The sequence below is a fragment of the Falco rusticolus genome, chromosome 5, assembly GCF_015220075.1.
Source record: "Falco rusticolus isolate bFalRus1 chromosome 5, bFalRus1.pri, whole genome shotgun sequence".
NCBI lineage: Eukaryota > Metazoa > Chordata > Aves > Falconiformes > Falconidae > Falco > Falco rusticolus.
In genome coordinates this window covers 19131072-19158541 of record NC_051191.1, presented here as the reverse complement: position 1 = coordinate 19158541, position 27470 = coordinate 19131072, and the positions used below count along the sequence as shown (strand labels likewise).

At 37.4% G+C, this 27470-nt stretch overlaps 1 protein-coding gene across 6 annotated transcripts in view; it reads left to right on the top strand.

Moving 5' to 3' along the window:
- The window catches only part of CACNA2D1 (calcium voltage-gated channel auxiliary subunit alpha2delta 1), a 433623-nt gene extending 408658 nt beyond the window's left edge, over positions 1-24965 (top strand). For 3 of the 6 annotated variants that reach the window (XM_037388976.1, XM_037388980.1, XM_037388978.1), the window contains 8 exons: positions 469-540; positions 1091-1243; positions 1355-1407; positions 5994-6049; positions 6138-6267; positions 8327-8439; positions 11462-11544; positions 12832-16014. In XM_037388976.1, coding sequence (XP_037244873.1) covers positions 469-540; positions 1091-1243; positions 1355-1407; positions 5994-6049; positions 6138-6267; positions 8327-8439; positions 11462-11544; positions 12832-12990 — 819 coding nt within the window. In that variant the 3' untranslated portion in view covers positions 12991-16014. Of the gene's footprint in view, positions 1-468; positions 541-1090; positions 1244-1354; positions 1408-5993; positions 6050-6137; positions 6268-8326; positions 8440-11461; positions 11545-12831; positions 16015-20326 lie in introns of those variants that run through there. The other 3 variants (XM_037388979.1, XM_037388981.1, XM_037388977.1) reach the window with 2 other exon arrangements.
- Positions 24966-27470: the final 2505 nt, after the last annotated feature.

Genomic DNA, 27470 nt, shown 5'->3' with positions numbered 1-27470 from the left:
AATCCTTGGCAAGTGAAAATAATCATGACTAGCCAGCTGAGAGTCTGTCCTTAAAATTCTTACCACTGAAAGGTGCAAATGGAAAAGGACTTTAAGCATGGCTGAAGCACATGTGAAGTTGTAGTCCCTTATTATGAGTTGAGATTAAGTTATAATCAGATTTAATAAGGATATAGCACTCTTAGACCTAAAAAAGTATTAAGCAAATAAGAATTTACAAAGCAACTTTTAATAATTTAGTTACAAGGGAGTCTTAGATCTGTACAGACTTTTATAACACTCATAGAAACACTGATATAACACTGATGTTACTTATTATAACTTAATGTTGGTCCTTGACTATGGGGTTGTGATTTAGCATGAGCCACATAGATTTGAAGATGCTTCCAAAGTGCTGAATAAAAAATAGTTTCTTACCGTTCTCTTGACAAATCCTTACTGCAAAAATATTTCACTTTCTTACAATAGCATGTGGACTGTGTTATCCTTGATGATGGTGGATTTCTTTTGATGTCAAATCGGGATGAATATACACAACAGGTATGTATATTTTTAAGGACAACACGTAGAAAACAATAGGAAGAAGTTTTAAGAGAAAAAAGTCAGCATTTCACTTTCAGCTTACCCTAAGAATAACATTTCTGAATCATAAAAGTTTTGCTGTTTCAGAAATTCCAGTTATTTTGTTAGTCTTTTTCACAGCCTTGTTTATGGTTCAAGATGCCATACTTCTAGCAAGTTGCATTCTTTGTGCTCTGCCTTTCGTCTAGTAGGCTGCCAATGTAGCTGTGATGGTGAGGGCAGGTAGTATGGCATCTGCACACCTTCTTTCTCATATTCCTCTTGCTCTTCCCCAAGCAGGGTGGTCTCACTAATAATGCATTTAAAATTACTGTCTAACTGAGCTCTCCAACCAAGCTTTTGGGAGAGAAGTAGTCAAAGAAAGAAATAAAAACATGAGTAGCACAACTGGATGAATTGGGGGGGGGGGGGGGGGGAAGGGGGGGGAGTGAATCAGAACTGTTCACTTTTTTATGAGAAAAATACTTGGAAATATTTTAACTTATCTCTGTATATTCTCCCTCATCAGATTGGAAGATTCTTTGGTGAGATTGATCCTGGCCTGATGCGAAACCTGATTAACATGTCCCTGTATGCCTTTAACAAATCGTATGACTATCAATCAGTCTGCGATCCTGAAGAAGAACCAAAGCAAGGAGCTGGACTTCGTTCTGCTTATGTGGTCAGTAGAGCCTTGTGTGGTGACAGATATCCCCATAAAAGTCTGCATGTGTTTATACAAATAGCATAATCTCTGTTGTTGTTGTTGTCGTTTGTTTTTTTTTTTCCCCAGCCTACGATAACAGATATTTTGCATCTAGGATGGTGGGCTTCAGCAGCTGCCTGGTAAGTACAAGTATGTAGGAGTTCTGTATGTCCAAACTACAATTATTTGATGGGTTGAAACTGTGTTAGTCTTTTTCTTCCCTCTGTAGAACTGCTGTGAACCTTTTGTTTCTGCTGTTTCTTATGGTGAAAATTTTTAACTATGTCTCCAAACTCCTTGGAAAAATTCTGTGTTCTGTCAACAGTTGAATTTGAAACTACTCTTGCTAGGTTTTGTGGTTGTGTGTTCTGACTCTACAAAATCAGCTTCAGGAAGCAGAGTTGGAATTAATAGTCTAAGCCTGATTGACAGGTGTGAAGGTTCAGGTTAAATTATTACTTTTAGAATTATTGATCACTTGGCTCCCTATTTCAAAATATTGTCTTTCCCTTTTTCTAGCAAGAAGCCGTAAGAAAATCAATGTTTGCTTTTCAATGAATCATTTTACAAAACCACACGAATCAGAATAATTTGAGTTGAAATGGACCTTAAAAGGTCATCTAGTCCAACCACCTCTGCAATGAACAGGGGCATCTTCCACTAGATCAGGTTGCTCAGAGCTCTGTCCAACCTGGTCTTGAGTGTTTCCAGTGATAAGGCATCTACCACCTCTCTGGGCAACCTATTCCAGTGTCTCACCACCTTCATTGTAAAAAATGTCTTCCTCATATCTAGTCTGAATCTACCCTCTTTTAATTTAAAACCATTACCCTATGTCCTATTGCAACAGGCCCTGTGAAAAAGTCTGTCCTCATCTTTCTTATAAGCACATTTTAAGTACTGAAAGGCCACAATAAGTCTCCCTGGAGACTGCTCTGGGCTGAACAACCCCAATTATCTCAGACTTCTCTTATAGGAGAGATGTTCCATCCCTCTGATCATTTTTGTCGTCATCCTCTGGACCTGCTCCAACAAGTCCATGTCTTTCCTGTGCTGAGGGCTCCAGAACTGGACGCCGGTACTCCAGGTGGGGTTGCACAAGAGCAGAGCAGAGGGGCAGAATCACCTCCCTCAAACTTCTGGCCCCGCTTCTTTTGATGCAGCCCAGGACATGGTTGGTTTTCTGGGCTGCAAGTACACATTGCCAACTCATTTCCAAATTTTCATCCACCAGTACTCTCAAGTCCTTCTTCACAGGGCTGCTCTCAATCCCTTCATGTGCCAGCCTGTAATGATATGTGGAGTTGCACAACCAGGTGCATAACCTTGCACTTGGCCTTGTTGAAATCCGTGAGGTTCACATGAGGTTTACACAGATCCACTTCTTCAGCTTGTCCAGGTCCTTCTGAATGGCATCCCATCCCTCAGTTGTGTCAACCGCACCACTCATCTCAGTGTCATCTGCAAACGTGCTGACGGTGCACTCAATCCCACTATGTCATTGGTGAAGAGTACTGGTCCCAGTACGGTTCCCTGAGGGACACTACTTGTCCCCAGTCTGCATCTGGACATTAAACCATTGACCACTGCCCTCTGGATGCAACCATCCAGCCAATTCCTTATCCACCAAACAGTCCACCCATCAAATCCATATCTCTGATTTAGAGAGAAGGATGTTGTGGGGCACCAAGTCAGAGGCCCTTCAAAGTCCAGACAAGTGACATCCATAGCTCTTCACTAGTCCACTGATGTAGTCACTCCACCAGAGAAGGGCACTACGTTGTTCAGGCAGGACTTGCCCTTGGTGAAGCCGTTCTAGTTGTATTGTCACCTCCCTGTCCTCTGTGTGCCTTACCGTAGCTTCTAGGAGAATCTGTTCCATGATCTTCTCAGGCACAAAGGTTAGGCTGACAGGTCAGTAGCCCGGGGTCCTCCTTTCTACCCTTTTTAAAAATGGGTGCAATTTTTGCCTTTTTCCAGTTGCCAGGGATTTCACCTGACTGCTGTGACTTTTCAAGTATCATGGCTTGGCAACTACATCAGCCAGTTCCCTTGAGATTCTGGGATGCATTGTGTCAGGTCCCATAGACATGTATATTCAGCTTCCCCAGGTGGTCATGAACCTGATCTTCCCTTACAGTGGGAAGGACTTTGCTCCTCCAGTCCCCACCTTATGGTCCATCCACTTGGGATGTGCAGTAAGAGAGGTTGCCAGTGGAGACTGAGGCAAAAGAGTTGTTGAGTGCCTCAGCCTTTTCCTCACTCATTGTTACCAGTTTGCCGTTCTTGCTCATTTGTTGGGGGGGAGGTACAGGTTCTTTGGCCTTCATTTTCTGGAGTAGAAGCCCTGTAGGTCTTGTTTAAAACGTTGTCAATGAGACCCGCTAATTTGTGGGCAATGAACCTTCTCTACTACAAAATGTATAGAAGTCTTGCTTAGACTGCAGGATAACCAATATGTTATCTGGCGGCACAGTTCAGTTAAGTTTTCATGATAATTATTTGTTCGTTCTTTGAAATGGAATTAAAAAGCACCACTGAACTACTTCAAGGAAGCAAATACATATAAAGCATGTGGGATAATTCTACAGTCATTGTCCTAGCGTTTTCTGTAGCTGAGGGGAAAAGTTTTTTATATTTGGACTGCTGTGGAGTTTTGGGATTGACCTTGAGAGAGGCAGGGTTGCACCGCTACTTAGGTTTATCTTTCACTTTATCAATTTTGGCTTGGTTATTACCATTAGTAATATGGCATTATTAATAATAGCCAAGAAATAACTTTACCTATTTGAGAGCCATGTAGATAGACACCTCTGTCAGCTGCTTCTTCAGCACCACGTTGGGATAAGTAATTGGGACTGATGTGATACTTCTGCATTGGTGTGAATTGCCCCCTTGGAGACTGTTCCCTTTTCTAAAGTAATGATGCTTACTTTTTTTGTCAAATTATCAAGATGGAATAAATTACCTACTTTATGAGTTAAAGTATATAGCAGATGAACAAACACAGTAATGTTCTCACAGATAGCACTATGAAAATTGTATATTGGTTTTTATTGTTGGTTACATTTGGTTAAGAGCAACAGCAAAAATCTCAGTTTTCTTGGAAAACAGCAGACCTCAAAAACTGGCGATGGGCAATAATCCAGAAGAGAAACTTGAGCTCTTCTCAAGCAGAGAGACTTTCGTTTATCAGTTTTCAAATCAGACTCAGTGGTCTGGACTCAATTTAGACCTAAGGTTTATTTTGTATGATGTTTAACTTGAAAGCACCACATGAAAGTACTTTCTATGGACATGTTTTTAATGGAATCTAGATCAGAAGCAGGCAGAGAAGGCCATTAAGCGAGCAGAGTGAAAAAAGCTGACCAAAAATGGACTCGGTGAGGCACCTGGCAAAAGCAAATGCAGGGAAATAGGAGAAAGCAGGTTGTTAAAGAAAACTATAGTGTTTCAGGCAACAATGTGGGATAAAGGTGTGAGTGATAATCTTCAAAATTTCTGTGGGATCCATCAGCATTTAGTTCAGAGAGTATGTGTCATTTCTCCTTCATGCTTTTTTAACTCAGAAGGTTTAAGTTTTCCCAGGCTGCCCTTTTCAGTCAGTACCCAGTAAATTCTGTGGTAAGCCTTTGTGAAGGATTACTATTTTCTGTCAGCAAATTGCATCACTTGCATGGCATTGGGTCTCTTCTCATCCATGATGGTCAGTGTACTGTCTGATGATTGGAGGCGCAAAGCTGTGGATGTGAATCCAGAGCTCCCTCAGGCAATGCCTCTGCTGGAAAGGTGGCAGGCAAATTCAGTTTCTTTACACATGGATCACACTGGATAAGGAGAAAAGGAAAGAATCTTTGAGGTTGAGTAAAGTTATACAGTCCCTTCTCTCTGCAGGGTAGGCATTAGGACAGAATGAGATGAGGAGACATCAGGTAGAAGCAAACCTAAAATGTGATGACAGGGAAATACAGCTTAGGAAGGTTTAAGCAGACGCAATGAGTCAAGGAATGTAACTGGTGCAACTGCTGTTTTAACAAGTTGGTAGAGGAGAAAGGGCCATGTATGTGGCAAGCTGGTACTTGCTTCAAGTAAAGAAAATAGGGAAAATATGATCATGAGTGAAGAAAAAGAATTTGAAAGAAATGGAGCTCTCTAAGCCTAAGCATTTTAGTAGCATCTAGGAGAAAAAACATATTCCGTACCTCGAGAGCAGGAATAGGGATGATTTTAAAAGCCAGCTGCTACAGTAATGATTTTTATAATACACTTGCAATATTCCAGTGTTTGTCTCCTTCTGAGCAATTTGATGAACTTTAATCAGTGTAAAGTATCTAATTCAGAAGCATTTTCCCCAAGTATGCTCAAAAGGAGTTCCGGCTGGTTTAAGTGTCAGAGGAATGCCAACGTGCCTCTTCCATTTCCCACAGAGGTGTAAGAGGAGGACATGGATGGCATGACAGCATTTCCATTATGTGAATTATGGGCACAAATGCTAGCAGAATAAAATACGAGTGTGAAAGAAGACGTGGTAGAAAGTGTGAAAAGAAAACCAGAGTCAAAACTGTAAGGCTTAAAGAAACACAGCTTTAATAACTGGCAAAAGGATAATAAGCCATGATAATGTCATTGTTAATAGATCTTATTTCAGGAGTTTTTAAGCATCTGTTAAAATACCAAGAAGACAGAGTCTTTAACATACAGATGTATCTTGTCTTTCTGTGTTCAGGTCTATCTTACAGCAGCTGTTTTTGAGCTTGACTTTTCCACGTTTCCTTGAAGCAGGTAAGTCCTGCCATAGTTGGGTCTCCCCATTGCACCTGTGACTTAAAAAATGTCATTGTTTATTTATTTATTTTTTTATTTTCATCAGCTGACATGGAAGATGATGATTTCAGTGCTGCCCTGCCTAAAACAAGCTGTATCACTGAGCAAACTCAGTATTTCTTTGAAAATGATGATAAATCCTTTGGTGGGATTGTAGATTGTATAAACTGCTCCAGGTAAAATTTCTTAACTATAAATAATAATTTTTGGATATTCATTTATTTTACAAAAGAAAATGACACTATTAGAAGAATAAAGAATATATTTTGCATTCGTTACACCAAGCTTGCATAAGCAAGACAGGGAAGTATCTAGGCAGTAAAACGATAAATTGCATTCTTTTTGTATTTTTTAGAGTATATTTTAAGTGTAATAATTAAAGAATTATAGAAACATTTTATTAAAATTTTTGGTTTGTGGCCTGTATATGCTCCATGAGAATAGTATTTCTATCCCTGTTACATTTTGTTTTCTTTTAATTTATTACATAAACTTAAAAGCATGCTGCAATATTCAGAACGAGATAATTTTCTTTAATCTGGTTATGTATTGGAATTTTTGATGGTCAAGAAGATGATGCAATTTGTCTTCAAATTTACCTTCTGTTCAGTAGCACTCATGATTTAAGAGCTGTGGGTCTTAATAAACAAACCATGCTGTTTTGTTTTGTGATTAAAAGAATTACTCTTCAGGCTCCATATGCCCATTCAAAATGATATTTAATGTTAAAAAAATCAGATACTTCAGAAACATAGTGACTTGGACCTAGATCTGTGTTTCATGCAAAAGCCTGCTGGGTTGAAAGTTTGCATACATTAGGATTTCTGAGAATGTCTTAGAAATTAACAGTGGGGTTTCACACTTCTTGAAGACAATATTTCAAGCCAGGAAAGAAAGACAGGACACTGGAGAATGGTGGATACAGCAAAAACATTCAGACCTTTTTTTCCCACTTCCATACTTCCTCCTCCATGTTGCTAGTTTGTATCTGCATGGTACCTGGTTGCACAGAGAACTCATAAGCTGGGATTTTGGGATTTGGTTTTGTTTTTTGTAGTTTTTTCATTTGTGTTTTGATTGTGTGGTTTGTTCTTTTTTGGTTTTTTGGGTTTTTTCTTAATCTGGAGAGTTTACAGAAGCATTCTTTAGTTCAATTTACTAAAAGACTACAGAAATTATTATGCTAATATTGCAAAAATAGTGCCACAGTGTGTGAATGAGTATGAAAGGACAATTTAAGCTGGTTAAAACAAACCAGATATGTAATCACATCATCAGTTATTTAATTAACAGGTATTTTATCCTCTTACTGTACTTAATCAGTGGTATGAACATCTGTGAAATTTCAGAAATAATCTGATCAATTCACACCTAGGTAATAAAATTTGCCTGTATAGAGTGGTAACAACCCATATGAAAAGTCTTACTTACTAGTTTATGTGTATGAAAATGTATTTAGAATCCACTAAAAGCAATTAACCTATTAGACTGTACTGAATTTACCTCTGTTTGGCAGATGGAATATATTTTATTAATGACTAAGAAATGTTAAGATTTTTTTCTCTGCTTTTTTGAAGGCCTGTCTTCCTTTCTAATAAATTTCAATTGTACGTGAAAATTATCCTTGAAAAAAAATCCTTTAGTATCTGAGGCATGAAGCGTATTATCTTTAGTTTAAAGATATAATACTGCCTATTCAATTATCTATAAATTGAAAGTTACTGTACTAACTTAAAGGCCTTTCTTGGAATTGTATGTACATAAAAATACAAAAAATATAAATCCAATACAGAACAAACATTCCCTAAACCTCTTTCTCACCCTTCTTACAGACAGGTTTATGTGTTGGGGTTTTGTTTATTTCTTTCTTTTTGTGGTTGGGGGTTTTCTCGGTGTTGTTAGAGGAAGAAATGATGCTGAACTGATGTTATTTCTCAGTACAGCTACTGTTGCAGCAGTACAGAGCTAGCTATTAACTCAATTAAAGTCATTTTATGCTCTTTTCCATTTTTTCTACTAATAAGTCTAGTTGAAAGGGGAAGCCATAGAAATGTCAAAAAGATTACAAAATTTATTATAAATGTTTCTCGCTGTTCATTAATGGGAAAGATAAACAGTAGCAGGCAGACTGAATCTGTGAAGTTAGATTACTTTTGTTCCAATACTGTGTGTCCTTCTCAAACATGGATTTCTTTGCTTCATTTAAACATAGGTTTTTGTTGGCTTTTTTTACAGACTTTATCATGCAGAGAAGATTTCCAACACCAATCTAGTATTCATTATTAGTGACAGCCAACTGCTGTGCCGCTCCTGTGACCCAAAGCCACTTATGCAAGCTGAGAAGCCGGGTATCCTTTAAAATCATGTTATTTAGTAATGCAGATTGATTTTTTACTATGATATACTGGAATATATTTGGAGAAAACGGCCTGTTTGTGTACATATCAGTAGCGTGGTTGCCATTGGAGTACTTGTAGCAGCAGATGTTTGTGGATGATATCACAAATCGTCTGAGGCAGCAGTCACTGAGGTAGAGAGCAAAGCTGTTATTTGTGAGGACCTAAACAGAAAAGGGCTCGCAGGAACTTAATGAAGTTTCCAAAAAGCAGATGCAAAGTCTTGGATCCAGGACAGAATAGTGACATGCAGCTGGACACACTGGGGGTGGAGTTACTGGAAATAGCTTTGCAGGAAAGGACTTGAAGATCATGATGGACAAGAAATTGAGCATCAGTTGCCACTATGCCTTACCAGTCACATCCTGGGCTATGTTAGCAAGAGTGTAGCCAGCAGGCTGGAAGAATTGATCCATCCAGCTTTTCAGCACTGATAAGACCACATCTGAAGTGCTGTGTACAGTTTGGGGCTTCCCAGTACCACACTGCCATCCTGGGGGAAGTCCAGTGAAGGGCCACCAAGGTGGTTGGCATCTGGAGCACAGGACAGGCAAGGGGAGTCTGAGACTCCTGGGTTTGTTCAGCCTTTAGGAAAGACAAGGGTATGTCTGTCTAGAGAAATAAAAAAAAACGGCAACACCAACATGAGAGTGTTTGGTCATGAAAAGTCTGAATACTGCACTGATGCCTACAACACTGAGGTGAAGTGATGAAAGTGCTTTAGTGTGTGCTCAGTGCCAGTGAGAACTGCGTTTTGTGGAAACTGCTTTAACCATCAAAAGCTAAAGTTTATCCAGCTGTTAGCACAGAATTTCTTCAGAGCTGGCTGGAGACATAGGTGGTATACATGCTAAGCAGAGTCCTTGCAACCATGCATTAAAATTAAAAACATGTAAAAAGTTGTTCTAATTTGCAACCACCTTCATGCCAATCTCTATGCCTTTAGCCTGTTCACTCCAGTAGATACCTGTAGGTGATGGTGATGGAAATACATAAACCCAACATATACATACTCTAGGCAAGGAGAAATTCAACCTCAGTTTTTCTCTGTTATATGTGCCTGAGGATAGCACGCCAGAGATGGTAAATCAAATCATAATTTGGATTATTGTGACAGAATATGGAAAACAATTAGCAATACCTTTGTCCATGTCAGGAAGTTAGTTGAGACAGCCTCTCCCATTCCTGAAAGAAAAGCAGATGATGGTAGAGATGACCGAGTTTCTTTGGCACAAGCAATGCCTTCATTGCCATATCAATAAAACTGGAATTCCATCTACACTTTGGCTGAAAAGGAAGCTAGGTTGGGGTGGAAGCAATATCCATGTCATCACAGAGCTGTGTAAACATATCCTAATATTCTAATTCACTCCAGTCCCTGACAGGTTGATTAACTGTAGTCACTGTCTGAATTCCTAGTCAGGACTCGCTATAGAAAATGAAGCACGTTGGATGGGAAATGGGCACATAACGTGCATTTCCCTGTGGGGCCCAAACATTCTAGAAAGCAATAAATGACCTCAAATGGCAGCCAGAGCAGCTGGGTGGGCTTATGTTGACTAAATGAACTATTTTATTTTTGTTCCAACTATGCAGTAGTAAGCCATTCTCTATTTTCTATAACTAAGGTACATTGTGAAATGCAGATGTAGCATAACCTCACACAAGCAGACAGAATGACCTTTGGGTGCTATTCAGATGGTTATTATTAGACTCTGCTTCCTTTTTGCTGGTACAGCTTTGCTTGTGCACATTGTCTTTTTGAATATTTCTGCGATTTGACTCCCCTTTCAGCTGGGGCCTGGCAAAGGAAAGGGGAGGTGGGTCTGATAACATCTGAATGAAGACAGATGTAGATCTGTAGAACTAAATTCCCAGTCCTCTTGCCTTCTCTTTCATTGGGTATCTCCACTTATTGCAATGAAGCTGCTGTAGTACACAACAGTGCATGTATAGGATTGCTTCAAGTACAAGTTAGAGCTACTAAGAGAAATAAAGTATTGGTGGTCATTTTTTTTTAAAACACCAGCTTAGCTTTAAATTTGTGTACTGCGAACTGTGGAATAAAAACAGCTTAACTTACTGAATGGTAACATAAGCAGGTTTCAACATAAGACAGTTCTGCAGTTTACCCTATCCATGCTTTTCAACTATGCCGCAATGATTTGTGTCCCTTGTTAGCCTGTGGCAAATGTGGAGTATAGTATTAACACTTCAATATCAGCAATTACAGATTTCAGAGACATAAGCTAAAGTATTACCTCACATTTACAGTTATCTAATTAATAGCATGTCACTGCTTCCATTTCTATCCTGCTGTTGCACTGCTCGGACAGCATTTTCTTTGTCTGCATCACTGACATGCTAATGAGATCTGATTAGATTTTGTTGTTTAGTATCAAAGCCTACAGTGGGGTGATCTTGTCTATGATATTTGGGGTAAGATAGGTGTATACATAATAAAACCAGTAGTTCTCACCAGGCCTTCACTGCAATATATAGCATTACTCTTCCAAACAGGCTTCTTCACTTTTACTGTATATCTTCATTTTAGCAGAATAACTCAGTGGTAACATATGCTATAACCAATCAGCACCATTGAAAGTTTACTACTTTATCAAATATTTTCTGTAATATTTATGGAATGGTAATAAAGGCTATACAAATATCTTTAAAAAACCCTCAGCTTTTATTTTGTGTATGGTTCTGGAAGTACTGGTTCTAAAAAGTCATGCAGTATGTTTCTTTTCTTGATTAGAACAGTGTTAAAAAAAGAGTATTTGATTTTGATTTATCTGGAGGGTTGGTTTGATTTTGTTTAATTTAAACAAGGAACTGTGATTATTGATGTTTATTTTAATACTATCTGAATTATCATAAATCTTCTCTTTGCCCACTAAAGTAAAAACAGAACGTTAATCCTGCTAATGCACAATGCATGAAAAAGAGTCACGCTCCTTAACCAGGGAAACAGATGAAGGGCCAAATCCTTGTGAAATGGTCAAACAACCTAGATACAGAAAGGGTCCTGATGTCTGTTTTGATGAAGCCAAACAGGTAAATTTGAACTTATAAGACTTTAGGACTATGTTTAAAAACAATTGTAGAGTGTTTTAGAAGAGCTGTAAAAAACTATGTTTAAATGTACCTCGGTGCCTGGTAACCTATCTATCACTAAACACATACTGTTCACTCTGGACCATGGCCACTCTATTTCAAGTATCCCATAATTAACATAAAATTAACAGCTGCTTTTTTATCTGCCTTTCCTATAACCATTGCACTTTCACACATGATTCCCACTAGGAAAAATAACCCAGCAGTGAGCATAAAACTGGTGGTCTGTCTACAATGCTATGAAATTCAGTTCAGTAGCTTTCTCAAATACATGAGAAACCTGGCTTAGAAGTAGTATTTTTATGTTAGTGTTACCAAATATTAAAGGTGTTGTTAAATGATTAAAAACATTATATTTGATTAGGATGTTGTTCCTTTTAGAAATTCTGTAAATGTGTATTGACCTTAGGTGACGTTCTTAACAGGTATGAAAGTGCATTGCTTTACTGCAATCAGCAGAACTATGCTGTTTAGTACTCCCTGTACTGTATATATTAATTTTTTAAGAAGAAAAATTATAGCTGTGCCAGAATATACTCTCTGTCTTACCTTTCAAAATGCTGTATGAAAGCAAATATATTGAATTCAAATTGTTCAGCATAAATGTCAAGACAAAAAATACTGAACAGGGAAGTACCTGCCATTATAGAAAATATTTTTAAAATGAATTTGTAACACCTCATCTCATTTTTGCAAAGGAAAGATTGTCCAGACTAGAGCAGTTAGTTGGCTATAACTGCTGTGTAACAAGTTTTATTCCAGTATATTATCTGTTTTTCTTTAATAAGGACAATTACTGAGATGTCAGTAGTGTTATAAAAGCCCACAGAGTTGGTATTCAATGCATTTTTCTAGTAACCAGATTTTATTTTAAAAATAAATCTTCTTACTGGCCAACAAAGGTTAAATGAAGTTGAAAAAAACCTCCAAAAGCTATTTCACCATTGTAAATATTCTAAATCCTCCTGATACAATTGTGTGTGAAAGTACAACTCTTGCTTACTAGCATGATGTGCTAATCAGTGTGTAAGTCACGTGTTTTGTAACAGTGGACTGTTTTAGTTAAGTTTATTTGCAAAATTTGCTGTGAATCTCTTGCTCTTGGGTGGATGCTTTCACATTAACTCTGCTAACTGCCAGCAATCTGCATGATATCTCATCTTGTATGTCTTTTTTTCTGTGTTTTCTTTCCTTTCCTCTACTTGCTACTTTGCCCGTTATTAATAGGATCAGCCTATATGCACAACGAGTCGTGCCTCTGCCATGACGTCTGCTCCTATCTTCATTTTTCTGCAAGTTTTCATGTGGTGTGGATGGTCAGTTACTTTCTCTAATTTTTTGTTTTGTTCATGGCTTAAAAAATTAGCAGACTTTTTTACTTACTAAGCATACAAAAGAAAACAGAATGAAACGAGTCCCAAAAGCAGCAATCTGGAGCAAATTACTATTGCAATATTAAGGGAAATTAAATATGAAAAACCCTGTCTGGAGCCTTATAAATCACAATTACAGAGCACAAGGGCCTCTCCCACAGCAAATACAAAGACACGGGAACCTGTTGGATTTATATGGTTTGGGATTGCACATGTACCAACTGAGTCAGTGACATTCCTGGCAAAAAATTTTCCCCATGTTCCTGTTAAAATGAACAGAACAAGAAAGTTTTCTCCACAGAAACAAGCAAAGGTACAAAGTAATTAGAAGATACTATAATACCTGTGAAAATAAAGCTATACTTGGGGATAGCAAGGGTGAGCGATCTGTGTGCGAGTAAGAGTTACTATCAAGGAAAGTAATGTTTTCACAGCATTCAAGTTAATACATGTTAATGATGGTAAGCAATAGTGTGCATCAATTTGGTTAAACTGTGAATTCAGTCAAATCATATTTATTTATTTATTTTTAAATTTTTTGCAACCTACACATATTCATTGCCTAATTACAGGAGAAAGTGGGATTTTTTCTTCTGATGAAATACATGGATACGTGAAGTCCTGCATGTTGACCCAGTGCAGAGTCAGGTTCCTAGTGAAAGCCTTGGCGTTTCAGACTGTGTGGCATTTAATGGTGTGAGTGTGTGCACTGCTGTGCTAGTGACATGTGTGCGAGGGAACTGCTGATCTAAAGAGAATAAAATTCATCCCCTTGCACACTGGAGGGGTTTCTGATCAATATTATTACTCAGAAAACCACTAGAGGGAGATACTAACTTATCTATCAAAGTAAAGCCAGCAGAGGCAGAAATGGAAACTCGGAGGTAATTTTTCAGTTAGTGTAGTAAAAGATAGAAAATTGTAACAATTCAGAACACTCATTTTCTCAATATTTTGTGTTCTCTTTATACCTGGGGGAAGGTTCAATTAATATGACTTGAACCATCAGTGGAAAAAAAGCTTGGAGTTCTGTTTAACAGCTGTAGTTGAGTAATTTTGAAGTTTCCTATTCTGTATTTAAATGATCTAATGTCTAGCAAACCTAGGAAGTCGCACAGACGTGGCTGAAGGTTGTAAGGAAGGGTGAAGGTCCCCTCCCCCAAGCCAGTGGTATTTCACATTAACATCTAGAAGATTAAACATCTCATGTTCTTACTCATGCATTTTGGTCTGCAAGTAACCTTATTTTAATTAAAAAGCTACTGTCCCATGTACATAAAGCAGCAGGGACTCACCTTGAGCTGAATTCTTTATGTCCAAACTGGTCTTTCTGCTCAAGAAGGCAAACCAAAATACTGGGAAACACACAAAATATAGTTTTAGCTGACAGACTTTTGGCAGCGGAAAGTTATAAGGTAATTTTGTTCATCCATCCTGTTTTTAATAACACTGTGATTTGGGAAATGGCTTCTTATTGGACATTAGTCTGTGTAGCTTTATTAAAATCACTGAAGCCAACACAGATACAAACCAGCTGATCAGGTTCAATAACAGCAGCTGGGGTTTTTTCTTTCATCAAGGATAACAAAATAGTCTTTTTCACCCCCTTGAGTAGCTTGCTTTTACTTTGTACATTGGTTTTGTTAGTCATGCCATGAAGAGAAGTCTACAAGCTTTTAGCTGCTTCTGGAAATGCCTTATTTCTGTCAGTTTGCAGGGATGTTGGTGGGAGCTTTGAGGGGGCTTAGCAGCCCAGACAACTGTATACATTGTGATGGGGTGGGCTGTATCCCTGATCTACATGTGGGTACCTGTACAGCTTTGACTGCTTTGTGTGGTAGCCCAGACAAAGGATAGTAACACAAAATTTTTGAAAGACCATGCATTGGGACTTGAAATGACTCTTGACAAAAAAGCAAAGGTGTTCTCCATGCAATATGAAGCATTTAAAACATGTGCTTATGAAAAGTGTAATTTTGAGGTAATCAGTTGATATCAAAGGCCAGATCAGAAGCTCTTTGGTAAATATTGTTGCTTTATCCTTTTTATAGTCGGTGTAGCACAGTGGGTTCTGATACATGATAAAGGTTGCAAGACAAAGTTTTAGTACATTAAATAGTTATACTGTACTTCTAAAGGAGTATCTAGTATGTTTATAGGCTTAGACATGTATGTGTATATATTTGTATTTATATTTCTGTGTGTGTCTTTAAAATTTTGGACTGGCACTGCCTTCAAGGAAATGTTGATTTATAGCAATGAATATACAGGTTTGATATTAACAATTAAGATGTGGTTTTATAAAAGCATTCATTTCCATTCTGCAAATGCTGAATAATTTTCACGGTGTGCGATGCTGTAAAATAACCCTCTCTAGAGTTATCATAGTAAGGCATGACATGAAGGAGATGACATTTGGATTTGATGCTTTTCTACCTCAAGCATGCAAGCAAATTTGACATGTGACAGTAATGCAAGAAATTTCTGATACACCTCTGATGAAATGAAACTAGCTAAAGAGGATTCTTTCCAATTTCTTTTCCAACTCTTTCTCTCTTCAAAGAGAAATAATATAGAGAACATTATTTTGAAGACAACAAAGAGAGGACTTCCCCAACTGATCTGTTCGTTATTCAGGTTTTCTCTGTGACTAATGTAATGGGCTGGAAAATGTCAGTGAAACTGCTTAAAAATAGTTCAGTGTGTAACTGCAGTGGTAGAGGTAAAGGTGAGGTAAAGATAAGATAAAATGATGCTATGCCATTTGTTACAACAAATTTTATAAAAATCTTAAAAATAACATTTACAAAAAACAGTTGAGAAGCTTTCTTGATGTTCAGGAATAGGGAAGTATTTTCAAATAAGACATTTTGAAGATCATTCAAAACTGATGTTTTGCTCAATCTGGTTGCAAATTAATGACAGGATCCTTCTCATTTCCATAAAACAGTTGATTTTTTGAATTTATGTAAATCAGCTTGTAATCACACTTTCTCCTTCCCCGCCCCCCCCCCCCCCCAATTTCTTGTGATTTTCACAACAGTTAAAGTACACAAGAAAATTACAATGTGCAGTTCTGGGGAGGAAAATTTAATTTAGGTAGGATTTACTGTACCTTCTTTGCCACTACTATTTTTGTTTTGGCTTAGGACACAAAAGAATAACTGATTCCAGAGAGAATATTTAGAAATTGTTCTTTGCTGAACTGCTGGTTTACCACTGTAAATTGGTCTACAAACCTCAGAAATGCAATATGACTTTGATCAATACGAGGTTAAAATCTCACCAACACTGAAATATGTGCATAAACCTTGTATGCTTTTGTCGAGTATAGTTTAACTCTGTCATTCATAATATGAAAATGCCTCTCCTGCATTAGGCTTCCAAGACATTCTCCACTGCTGTGAAGTAGTGAATCCTTTACAAACTGTTCTGGGTAGTCTTAGTGAGAGAGCAAAAGATATTAAAATACTTCTTTTCCATCCAGTAGGAACATTACATAGTATAACTGCTGAATGGAAAAGCAGTGCCCATAAATTGTGATGGTAGTTTTAAAAAAAAAATATCTCAAAAAGCAAATAGAAATGGGCAACAGAATGGGTTGTTGTTGTTTTTTTTTTTTTTTCTAATACATATAGTAGTGGGATGAATTAATTAACATCATTTACCCAATATTTTGTCTAATGCAGAGGTGACATGAAAGCTGAATACTGTATAATTCTATATGCACAGGACCATCTACTCTGTATACATAATGGATGTCATTTTCACTACACTGATATTTTCCCCTTCCTATTATGCACCATTTTGTTGAAAACCTTTCTAACTCTCCAGGCATCTCCCCTCTGTTGGAAAATTTTAAACCTTATGCTTTACTTTAGGCTATTTCTTCAAAGATAACACTTCTAAGTAATTTCAGTGATAAGAATCTTGAATACCAAGAGGTAACACAGTATCGTTCATTGAATTCGTGTGAGAAGGAACCTTTACTGATAATTCTGTTTCTGATGGTACTTGCTGTGAGGAAGAAACAACAGGGTTATTTTTAGGTACTCTGAATAGAAATAAAGCTACATGACAGGACACAATGCAGATGCAAAAAGTGACAGAGCTAAACTAAATAAACCAGAAAGTTCAGTGCATCTTCAAATCTTAGCATCCTACTCCAAATCTGGTGCAGCAGAGTTCACTTATGACTTATTTGTTGACCGGAAACCTTAGGAATTTTGAACTTGTAGAGTGCAGTCAACTAAAAAAAAAAAAAAAAAAAAGCTTTAGCCAGAATTATACAACTAAATTATAAGGCTAACAGATGGCAAAGACACATCTGGAAATGGCTCTTATTGATAAAGAGCAGCAGCTAACGTGAGCTATTTGCTTCAGGAAAGAATGAAAAGAAAATTTTTCTCTTGTTTTTTTTCGTTTGTTTTTTTTTTTTTCCTGAAGAATTTGGATGCTGTTTTGTTGTTTGGCTTTTTTTTTACATCTGAGTTTCTAAAGGAGACTGTTGGTGAATGCTGTAATTCCTGATGACATATTGTATCTAATTTGTCTGCTTTATTTGATTTTCTGTATAGTTATGCCAAACTTCTGATTCCTCTGACTTCTCTGCTTTAAACAATGCATTATGTGTGGTGGGAATCCTGTTAAAGTCTTCACCCTCAAAACCGAAGTTCTATGCTGTGCCCTGTAATACCCAAGTCCCCTCTCTGCACCTCTGTTACCAAGCAGTTGCCCTAACACCATATTTCACTTTGTAATTTTTATTCAAAACTTTATACTATAATTTTCAGCGTATTTTTCAGGATGACCATAAAATTTCTTTATCAGACCTCCTAATTTCTTGTTTATAGCTGATCTGCCATTTTAATGTGCTTTCCTGTTCTTGCCCATTTCAGTAATATTACTTTCTTAAATACTGACCTTTTCACTGAGACAGTGTACTAAATGTCCCTACGGATTCATGCAGGGGTGTTTCTTTGGGGTTTGGTTTTGGTCTTTTTTTTGGTGGTGGTGGAGGATGTGGGGGTGTTTTTTAATTTATATAGGAGTTGTGGTTTGGGGTGACGGGTGTGGGAAGTGGTTGCTTGTTCTAATTGTTCATTTTACCTGGATATCTAATGCAAAATTGCTAAATACTCTTCTGGATCCTTGTAAGGGGCTTGTTTTTTAAGATGCTGCTTCTAGTTTTCTTCCCTGATTTCTGGTTTGGTTTTTTTTCTGTTTGATAAGTTTTTTCTATTTTCTTGGAATTGGAGCTGTTTGGATTTTTTTAACTGCTTTTGGTAATTTTCATGTATTTCCCTTTCTTGAAATTGGTATCTTTTGTTTTGGATTTGTTTGGCCTCATGTCTCACACAACAATGCTAAATCCTATTGCATTGTGGTCTACAGAGCTACTTTAGCTATACTAGAGCTATACAGAGTAGCTCTCTACTAGTAATTTTGAGAAGGGCCCTGGGAAGCACTAAAGATTGAAAGACTGATCCAAAAGGCCGTCATTTATCACACCCAAAAAAGTGATCTCTACATCTCTTTTTGATAAGGCATTGATCCAGTTTATATGTGGCTTCTCTAATCTCACATCACATTTCATGAGTGATATTGTCACTTTGATCAGGTGGGCAGCAGTGCAATCCCAGTATTAAGTTTTTATTTCTAGACTGTGAAATTTTTTACCCACAGAGATCCATCACACTTTCCTTTTCCTGTAAGACTTTTATGCTATTACACTTTGTATTATCCTTCACGTACCACCCTTCTGCTGTATGTCCTACACTGGCATTCTTACAGAGTTGATAGCCTGACAATGTTCTGTCCTCCTGATTATTCTCCTTCCACCAGATTTCTGATATGTGTATTATTTTGGGATGCCTTATTGATAATTTGCCTTCATTCCCCCATCGTAATTTTACTTTCCTAGCATTGGTGTAGAAGCACTTGAAAGTTTTGCTTAAGGATGTATACCAATGAATTAAATGTGTTTTAATGACCCTTCCGTATGTATCCTGATTGTACTTTTGACCTCCACCCGCGCCCCAGCCTTTCCTGAAGCACGCTGAAAATTAGTTACACATGCCTCAGTGGCATGTCAGTCTGAATCAGGAGCTGTTCCGTGCTCGTTGGCTTTCCTCTGCTTTCTGTTCTAAAAACTTGTTAAACTCTGTGCCATCAGCTGGGCTCTGTTACTGTCAAGGTGCAGTCTGTCCTTCCCTGCACACGTTCCTCCTGTTCAAGAAGTTTTCTCCGTTCCCACTATACCTAGAGTCACTCCTCCCTACACTGCTGTCTTGTCCTTGGAGGCTTGGGATCTCTTGGAAAATAGAAAGTGTCTTTTTATACTATGGGTAGAGAATACCATGCAAACAAGAGGAAGACCAATTATTTTCAGCCATCAGAGCTACCCATGAATCTCAGACTCAGTGGACAGAGCAGTGCAGGGGGTGGCTGGAACATTGTCCTGGTGCTTTAGGCAGCTAAAGCATAGATTATGTCAGTCCTGAGAAACAAGAAAGTATAAAGATATTACAGACTCCAGAACAGGTGCTGAATATATTTCAGCCAGACTAACAAATTAGTCTATAGTGTGGAAGATATTATGCATTATAGGCAAAGTAGGACCAAATAACAGCACGGGGAATGGGGAAAAGAGGAGTGACTGCTGTATGGCATAATAAAGTTAGGTCTGTGGATGTGTGACAGAGCGGTGCAGCTACGAGTGAGCCCTCAAACTGGAGGGTGTCTTCTCTATGGACTGCACCAAATGCGTACAAAAAGCCCATGGAAAATTTGGTTCTTGAATACAGCATCAGAGACAAAGAAAGGATTTTCATTCTCTTTGATCATATCTTCACCTGCAGAGCATATTTGTCTTAATGTGCAATCGTGTTGATAAAATGGGCATGAACATATTCTGGCGTTTGTTTTCTAATCTTGAAAAGTTAACTGTTCTTCCATCCTGCCTTGCAATAAAGTGGTACTCAAAATATCCAAATTGATGTAATTTTAAGGAATATATAAGTGGTTTATTGGGCCCTCCAGGTATACCCCATAGCATTTCATGTTTGATTGTGCAAGTATCCCATCTAGTTCATAAATGACTGCAGTAAGCTTTGTAAGTATTTAATCCTCCCATGCTTATAGTTAATGTAGTAATGCCACTCTTCGTATCAAAAATCAGACAAACTTCCAGGAACTATTTTGTTGTTATTTTAGGCAAAATAACATATATATGACCAAAAAGGATGCCTCAAGGATAGTTCAACATGTTGAAGACTAAAATATAGTTTACTGCTCAGGAAATTTAATTGTAATGAATATTAAATGATTTCTTCTTTTCTTGTCAACAGGAAGATTCAGCTGACTGCGGTGGTGTCTCTGGTCTGAGTCCATCACTGTGGTCTATGGTAGGAATTCAGTTGGTCCTGCTTTGGCTGTTATCTGGCAGCAGATACTGCCAGTTATGACCTTGCTAAACCAAAACCTGCATAACTTAATCAAGACCCGGCCAAAACGATAGCCTCAGTTTCATTTTTAAAAGGGTCAGCTATTCAGACAGCAGCAGAACAACAGTGCTCGTGTCTGGTTATCACTCGTTGTGAGACTCATAAAGGCACCCACAGTGGCTGCATGTCGGATCCTTAAATGTGTGTGAATGCTGCATCATCTATGCCATCCAAACAGAATTCTGTACGTGCTCCATTGGGGAATCTAAGAATATTAAAATTTTTTTGTTTGTTTGTTTGTTGTGGTAATGTTGATGACTTCATGTAAAAGGGCTCCCCTGACAATAGCTTATGTATATGATTTTAATTTCTTTCAAGCTTTGGATATCTTGGAGATTTATATTCTTTTACATGAACAGTTATTTAAAAAAAAAAAAAAAAAAGGAAAAAAGAAAACGTACTCCCTGATATAGATTACTAGCACCATGATGGCTGAACATCATGTTTAGCTTGATGGCTGAACATCAGCTTTGTCCAAACTATTTGAGTAAAATGGAAATACTGGCGAGTCTTCATCAGAAGTTCAGCATGATTGAAATGCTTTATGATGAGTGGTTTACTCTTCCAAAATGAGTCATGTAGCCAGCTAAGTTTTGGTAGGTTGATAAATTGTCAGTTTAAAGGAAGGAAGGAGGAAAACTTCTCTTTTAAAAAATATGAAGGTGCTTGAGGGTTTAACTAAAAAGTAATTATCATCTTAAACTTGGTGTCATCTTCTGTCAGAAAAAATGTTAATTTCAGTGTAATATTCACCTCCTTTTCACAATGCAGTTATATATAAAGCTAGTAGAATCCTTCAAAGGCTCAAACAAAAACGCTTGTGAATGAAAAATGTCTTTGTGATATTTGAACGTTGGTTTCCAAGGGTATTTTGCATGATGATGATGATGCTATATTGTTGTTTTTCAGTTTGTTTTCTTTGATGGTAGAGTATAGTTCATTGAAAAGATAACTGAGTGATTCTTTTATTGTGTGAGAAACTGAACATTGCAAGTTGCAATCAAATCATATTAAATTATATTATGAGACAGAGCTCTGAATATACTGTGCAATGAAAAAGCTGAGAAAATAGGGTAAATTTAGCTATCATAACAAAAGGGTTGAGTTGGAATTTTTACTGAATAGTGATCTCACATGAATACCTGTGTACAGATATTTTAGGTATATAAAAATCAGATTTAACACATTTATTTTTGGAAGTATATGTTCTCTAAGATTCATATCAGGTTCCCCCTTTGTTCCCTTCATATAAAACCACCCATAAGAGTGAAACCTCCTTTGTGCTATTTGTTATTGAAAATAGCATATTTAACAGCAAAACGTCCTGGTTGCTGAGATTAGAAGACATGCAAACAAATGGGGAGCCTTGAATCTATATGTATGCACATTGATACTTGATTGTGAATAATAATTTTAAAAGTTGTTTTTTTACAACCTCATTGGTGATACAGATTGGTGCAGTAAATTACAATATTACAGTGTAGCACAGTGTTGATGCAAAATATGATTTGCGCTTTTTTCTAGTTTTCAGAATTAAACAGTATTGCAAGACAGCTAAACCAATGAATGTGCAACTCTGCTGTTATTGTACAATTCCGCTAACAACTGCAATATGCAAATACTAACATGGCACAGTACACTAGCTCTTTAAAAAAATATAAGAAAATGCAAAGCATTGGTATGTATATGCTGGCGATTGATTGATATAATTTTGATCATGCCAAAAGCTTAAAGAAATAATTGGGCATGCATTAATATCCTATGAAAACTGAAGAAGCTACTCAAAGCCATGGCATGGCTTAAAAGATCAGATGTCTACTGTAGTTGTACCCGTGGCTGGTTTGTTGTTTTTCTCATGTACCTTGGCTCCAACTGTGTATTTTCTCATGTTTGGGAATACAGTGAGTGAAAAAATAAAACCTGACCTTTTGTTTGGTAATCAGATCTAGCTTTTTAAAAAAATATCTCTAGTAAAGTAATGGGGTTAAAAGTACAGTTAACTGTGTTGGATGACTTCAGGTCCTCCTCAGGGAAGGTGAGCTAATTATGATAATATGGGTGAAGATAATTTTGGAGCTCTTCCTTCCAGTCATATTACTGTGCTTCTCTTCACCCTATCACCAGTTATCACCTGATAAAAAATCAATTTGAGTCTTTCTAATGCTAAGACTGCAACTGCTTTTTTCCTTAATGTGCTCAATTGAAATCCTATGGGAGTTTTGTAGGATTAGGCCAATACCGCACTCATAGCTTTTACTGTAAGATTATTTAAAACGCATATTAGTTTGCATTTTGCTCTTTTAATTCCTTGAAAGATTGTCAGTATATTAAGTTCACTATACTTTTCACTCAGCTTCCCAAAAGAAACCCTTCATGGAAAAGTTTCATTATTTAACGTTTTGGAACAATTTGCTTATGCTGGTAGACCATATTTTGAGTTCCTTAAAAAACATTTGATGAGTGTCTGTAGGCAGAAATAAAGATGGCACAAAGCCATGCTGCCACAGGAAACAACTGTGGCTTTTGCTCTCACTCCACTTCCCTTAGAGTGCTCAAATACAAAAGGAGGGAGCAGCCGGTGCCATGCAGACACATTAGCCTTCTTGGGTTATCCAGAGAGGGAAATGTCTTCTGTTCCTCTCCTCTGCCCCTCCATAAGACCTGAAGAAACACATCTTAGCCTTCCAGCCGTTATACCTGTCTGATAGAAAACTCAGGATCTGGCCCTCCTGGAAGGGCTTAGTACTGTCCCCATAGAACTCAATACTTTAAAAGGGAAAAAAAAAAATTTTTTTGGCTTGTTTATGCAGAAAGCAATATATATTTTGATTATATCCAGGTGACGGTCAAGATTTTTTAGAACGCACTGCCTAGATATCTGCAAATCACAAAACACAGATAGAAAATACCATGTCAACTTCAGCTATCTCAAAATGTGGATACCAATCTGTTAGAAATAACTTGCAAGGATAAATTGTGTATTCTCATGCAGAAGTGTATCCTTAATCTTATATAATGCATAATAGTCCTCTTGTCTGTGAGAGAAGAAACTTGATCCTAGGCTTTAAATTGAGACATTTTCAAATAACAAGATGTTGTAAAAAGTTTTGGTTTTTTAAGCCAGATAAAAAGCTCTGTTGATATTTGCTCAGATCCTTTAAATAGCACTAAGGGAACTGTTGAGACTGTTTCAGTTTACACAGAAGTCATGCAGCCTATTGTATGTCTGACAAATAACCACCATTAAAGTTGTTAGAGCATGGTACTGTGCAAAACATGATCTGAAGACTTAACATGAAAGGTTTCTTTCTAGTTTTTCATTTAAACAACCAGCATTACTGCCAAAACACTGACCGTGGTCCATATTTGTAACAGGTTTTTAACATGACATAGCAGGTTTGATCAACAAGATTTTTTAGGTCCTGTACCTTTAAGACTTTAGTATGATCTTTTTCATGTTTCTAATGCTTGAGGCTTTACTGCTTAACTTGACAAAAAACAGTGTTGCTGCCATTTGTAAGTTTTCCTATAATATTCCTTTTACTAACTTCAAAACTGGCCTTACGGGGTTCAAATAGGCAGTATCCCTTTTAAGTGACCTTTGCAACCCAAGTGTTACTTGCTGCGGTTGAGAGTTTTTCGACATCACTGAAGAGACATTAAGACCTTTTGTTCCCATTAACACTTAAGCTCAGAAAATGTGCTTAGGATGTCTTAATTTCAAAACAAAACCTCAGTCCCACTGGTCCTAAAAATTCAGATGTTAGCACGCTGGTTATTAAGAAGTATATTAATGCCTACAAGGCACTGCAACACGCTTGGGTGTTTTTGGAAGGTCAGCTGAAGGTGAAATCTTACTATCTCCTTCCTTAGTATAAATTTTACCCTAGCTTCATCAAACATCCAAGCCTTTAACAAAGGCCAGACTTTTTTTTTTTTTCATACCACGATGTTAATATTGTTAATACACGTTGTACACTATTGTAAAAAGATTAAAACAAAGTGTCTGAAAACAATTCAAGAGTTTTGAAAAGTTAGCCTCACCCTCTTCCCAGCTACTTGCATCTGTCCTGTTTATGGTTTAAAAGAAAAACATCATCTTGAAGAAATAACTTCACTGAGGCTAAAGGGATACTGTCTTGTTCGGATGCCATGAAATTGCGATTGTGATCTGACAAAGCTGTCTTCTCTTCTTGTGTTGTATGGAATGTCTGGATCATGCTTTCTGGGGTATTTTTATTGAAATGCTCAGTGTGCGTTTCTGCAAAAAAAGACTTGGTTGCTTTTACAAGGCAAACAGGTCTTTCTCCCTTTTCTTGTGTTCTCTTGACACTTTTGTGGAACTTGACAAGCCTGGAAAAATAATTTTTTTGTAAAAATTTGTACAATAATGTTATAAAAAAGTTTATAATCCTAGAACTGTTGTGTTAATTCTTGTGCAAAAACAGTATATTCAGAATAAAAGTTTATCATTTAAAATCAACAGCTACTTTGATTGTTCACTTTGTAAAATAAAAACATGTAAATAAGAGCCCACATGATTTGCTATATAATACTTTTGAATTTGCTATATTAATTGCATCCAAGTGTCTGAAAGAGAGATGTTTTCCAATGTGGAGACAATGATCTAACACTGTTCTTATTTGGGTTCAAAGGAGGATGTGCAGCAAAGCAAACCCTCATTTCTGCTTCATTTGTGGCTGTGAAAATTTCAAAAAAGTAAAAAAAAAAAATAAAAATTGTAACCAACAAAAACTAAGAGTCTGTAAAGCACTCAGTAAAATAATAGTCTCCAAAGCATCTGAAGTAGCCCTGTTCTGAAACAATTGCTTTGGGAATGATAGTCATTTACTGAGTTACAAACATTGATGAAGTCCAAGGGTTCATTCACATGGAGAAGCAGAATAAAATTGGATGGCTCAGATGGGTGCTGCCCAAGTTGTTGCCCCACCTCTGACAAGGATTGCTGCATGATTTATGAATCAGCTTCTGTACTGCTGCCATTCCCAGCTGAGCATTAGACTCAAAGTGGATCTATGTACCTTAAACAGGCTTGAGATGTTCAGGAGTTGCTTCACCGGGTGTGCAGACGTACCGCCGTGGTGCTGGCGATCTCTGTCAGGAGGGCAGGGCAGATGGCTGCAAGTGGTAACTCCCTTAGAAGCCTGATTTTAATCCATGGCTGTGAATGTGTCAAAGCACAGACAGAATGGCAGTTGTAAAGTACTGCTGGATTTACTGAATCCCCCAGGAGTCAGATAAGACAGTAAGAAATCAAATGCAGATTCTAATGCAGCAAAGTAACAGATCACCCATGTGGAAATGCTACAAAGCAGCGCATGACACTGCATCAACATCCAGAGACTACTGGCCTCAACTAGATTAAACATTGCTGCCTAACTACATGATTACCCCCACATGCTGAACTCATTGTATCATGATTTCTGTATGCTGAGGGCCATTGAGATGTAGAATTAAATGAAACCTCCAAATCCCTCCCTGGTACATGTTCAATTTAAATTCCATACTAGAATACACTAATCGTTATGTACCAGGAGCTGACACTCAGAAAACACAGGGTTTCTTCCCCCATTTCTGGAACTTACAGGCATCTTTGAATTTATCAGTTCGATTTGGGAATGGCTGCACTGCAGTGAGATATTCTGTACTAGTCCCTGGTTCAAATCAAGCCAGAATACACTTGCCCTGTCATATTGTATTATTTTGAGAGATGATTTCACGTTGTCCAATGCAGCTCTATTGCTGCTAACCATCTACCAAAAAAAAAAAAAAAAAAAAAAAAAATCAAGATGTTATATAACACTGATGTTATAAAAGCCCTTCACTGTCACATCTATTAGACAACTGCTCTTTGTAGTGCTCGACTGAACAAAATGTACACCCTGAATTGTACAACATCTCCTCTGCCTGTTGCAAAAGACATTGAACACAGTGTCTCCTTTTCCAAAAGGCTATTAGGAGCTTTTTGTTCCCAAAGTGTATATGGGGAAGGAGGGAAGGAAAATGAGACTTTTTTCAGAGAATGATTTTATCTAAGTTCTAATTGTATTTCTTCTAAATGTTTTATATGTATATTTATTTCTCTTTTCCTGATTGAGAAGATCATATCCTCAGAAGCTGACTGTTCCTTTTGAAGCCTTGTTCAGAAACCCAGAAGCTTTTTAGTAAAGTCTCTCCTTTAAATAGAACACCCACACCTGTTTCTTTTGGGGTTTGAACCACTTTTTCTTAGGATCTCACAAGCAGTTTCTTGACTAGGTCTCCGGTGTACCTCTCATGTTTTATAGAACAGATACTTGAACTTAGTAGTAAGTGTTTCCCATGGGGAATGGTAAACATGTTTGTGATTTGTCTCACCTAACTGTAGTTTGCAATTAGTCATGAGTTCACTCTGCAGTCTGAGGAGTTTAGGAGTTTGCTTTACAAGCTGCTGGTTCTACCTAGGCTTTGGCCATCTGCCTTTAATGATCAGAAGATGGATTCTTAAAACAAGAATTTTCTGCTGCTGTTGTAGTAGTACGCCTTTTCAAAGAGAAAAATCATCACAGTAAGTAAAAGCTGCATCTGCTACTCTATCCGTTACTTTCATGTGTTGATTTTTTTTTTTGTTTTGTTTTTGGTTTTGGTTGTTTTTTTTTAATGGGATCTTAGTGCTGCTAGTCTCCAACAGCTGTTTTGAGAAAGAAAATATGAAGTATAGAGCTTTGGTGGTATTTACTCTTCCTTTTCAAGAAAATCTTTCAATTATTTTTTTTTTCTGTCACTGAATTAGTTATTTTATAAACAAAATAAAATGTGGGGAATTGGGAATGGAAGCTGCCTCAGAATTTCCATTTCAACTTTTGCTGCTTTAACCCAGACCCTTCTCGTAACCCAGACTCTTGTGATCTCAGCCTCCATTCTGTGGCTTCATTATTTAAACATAAATTTTTGAAGCATTGTAATACACACGCACACACACCATGGC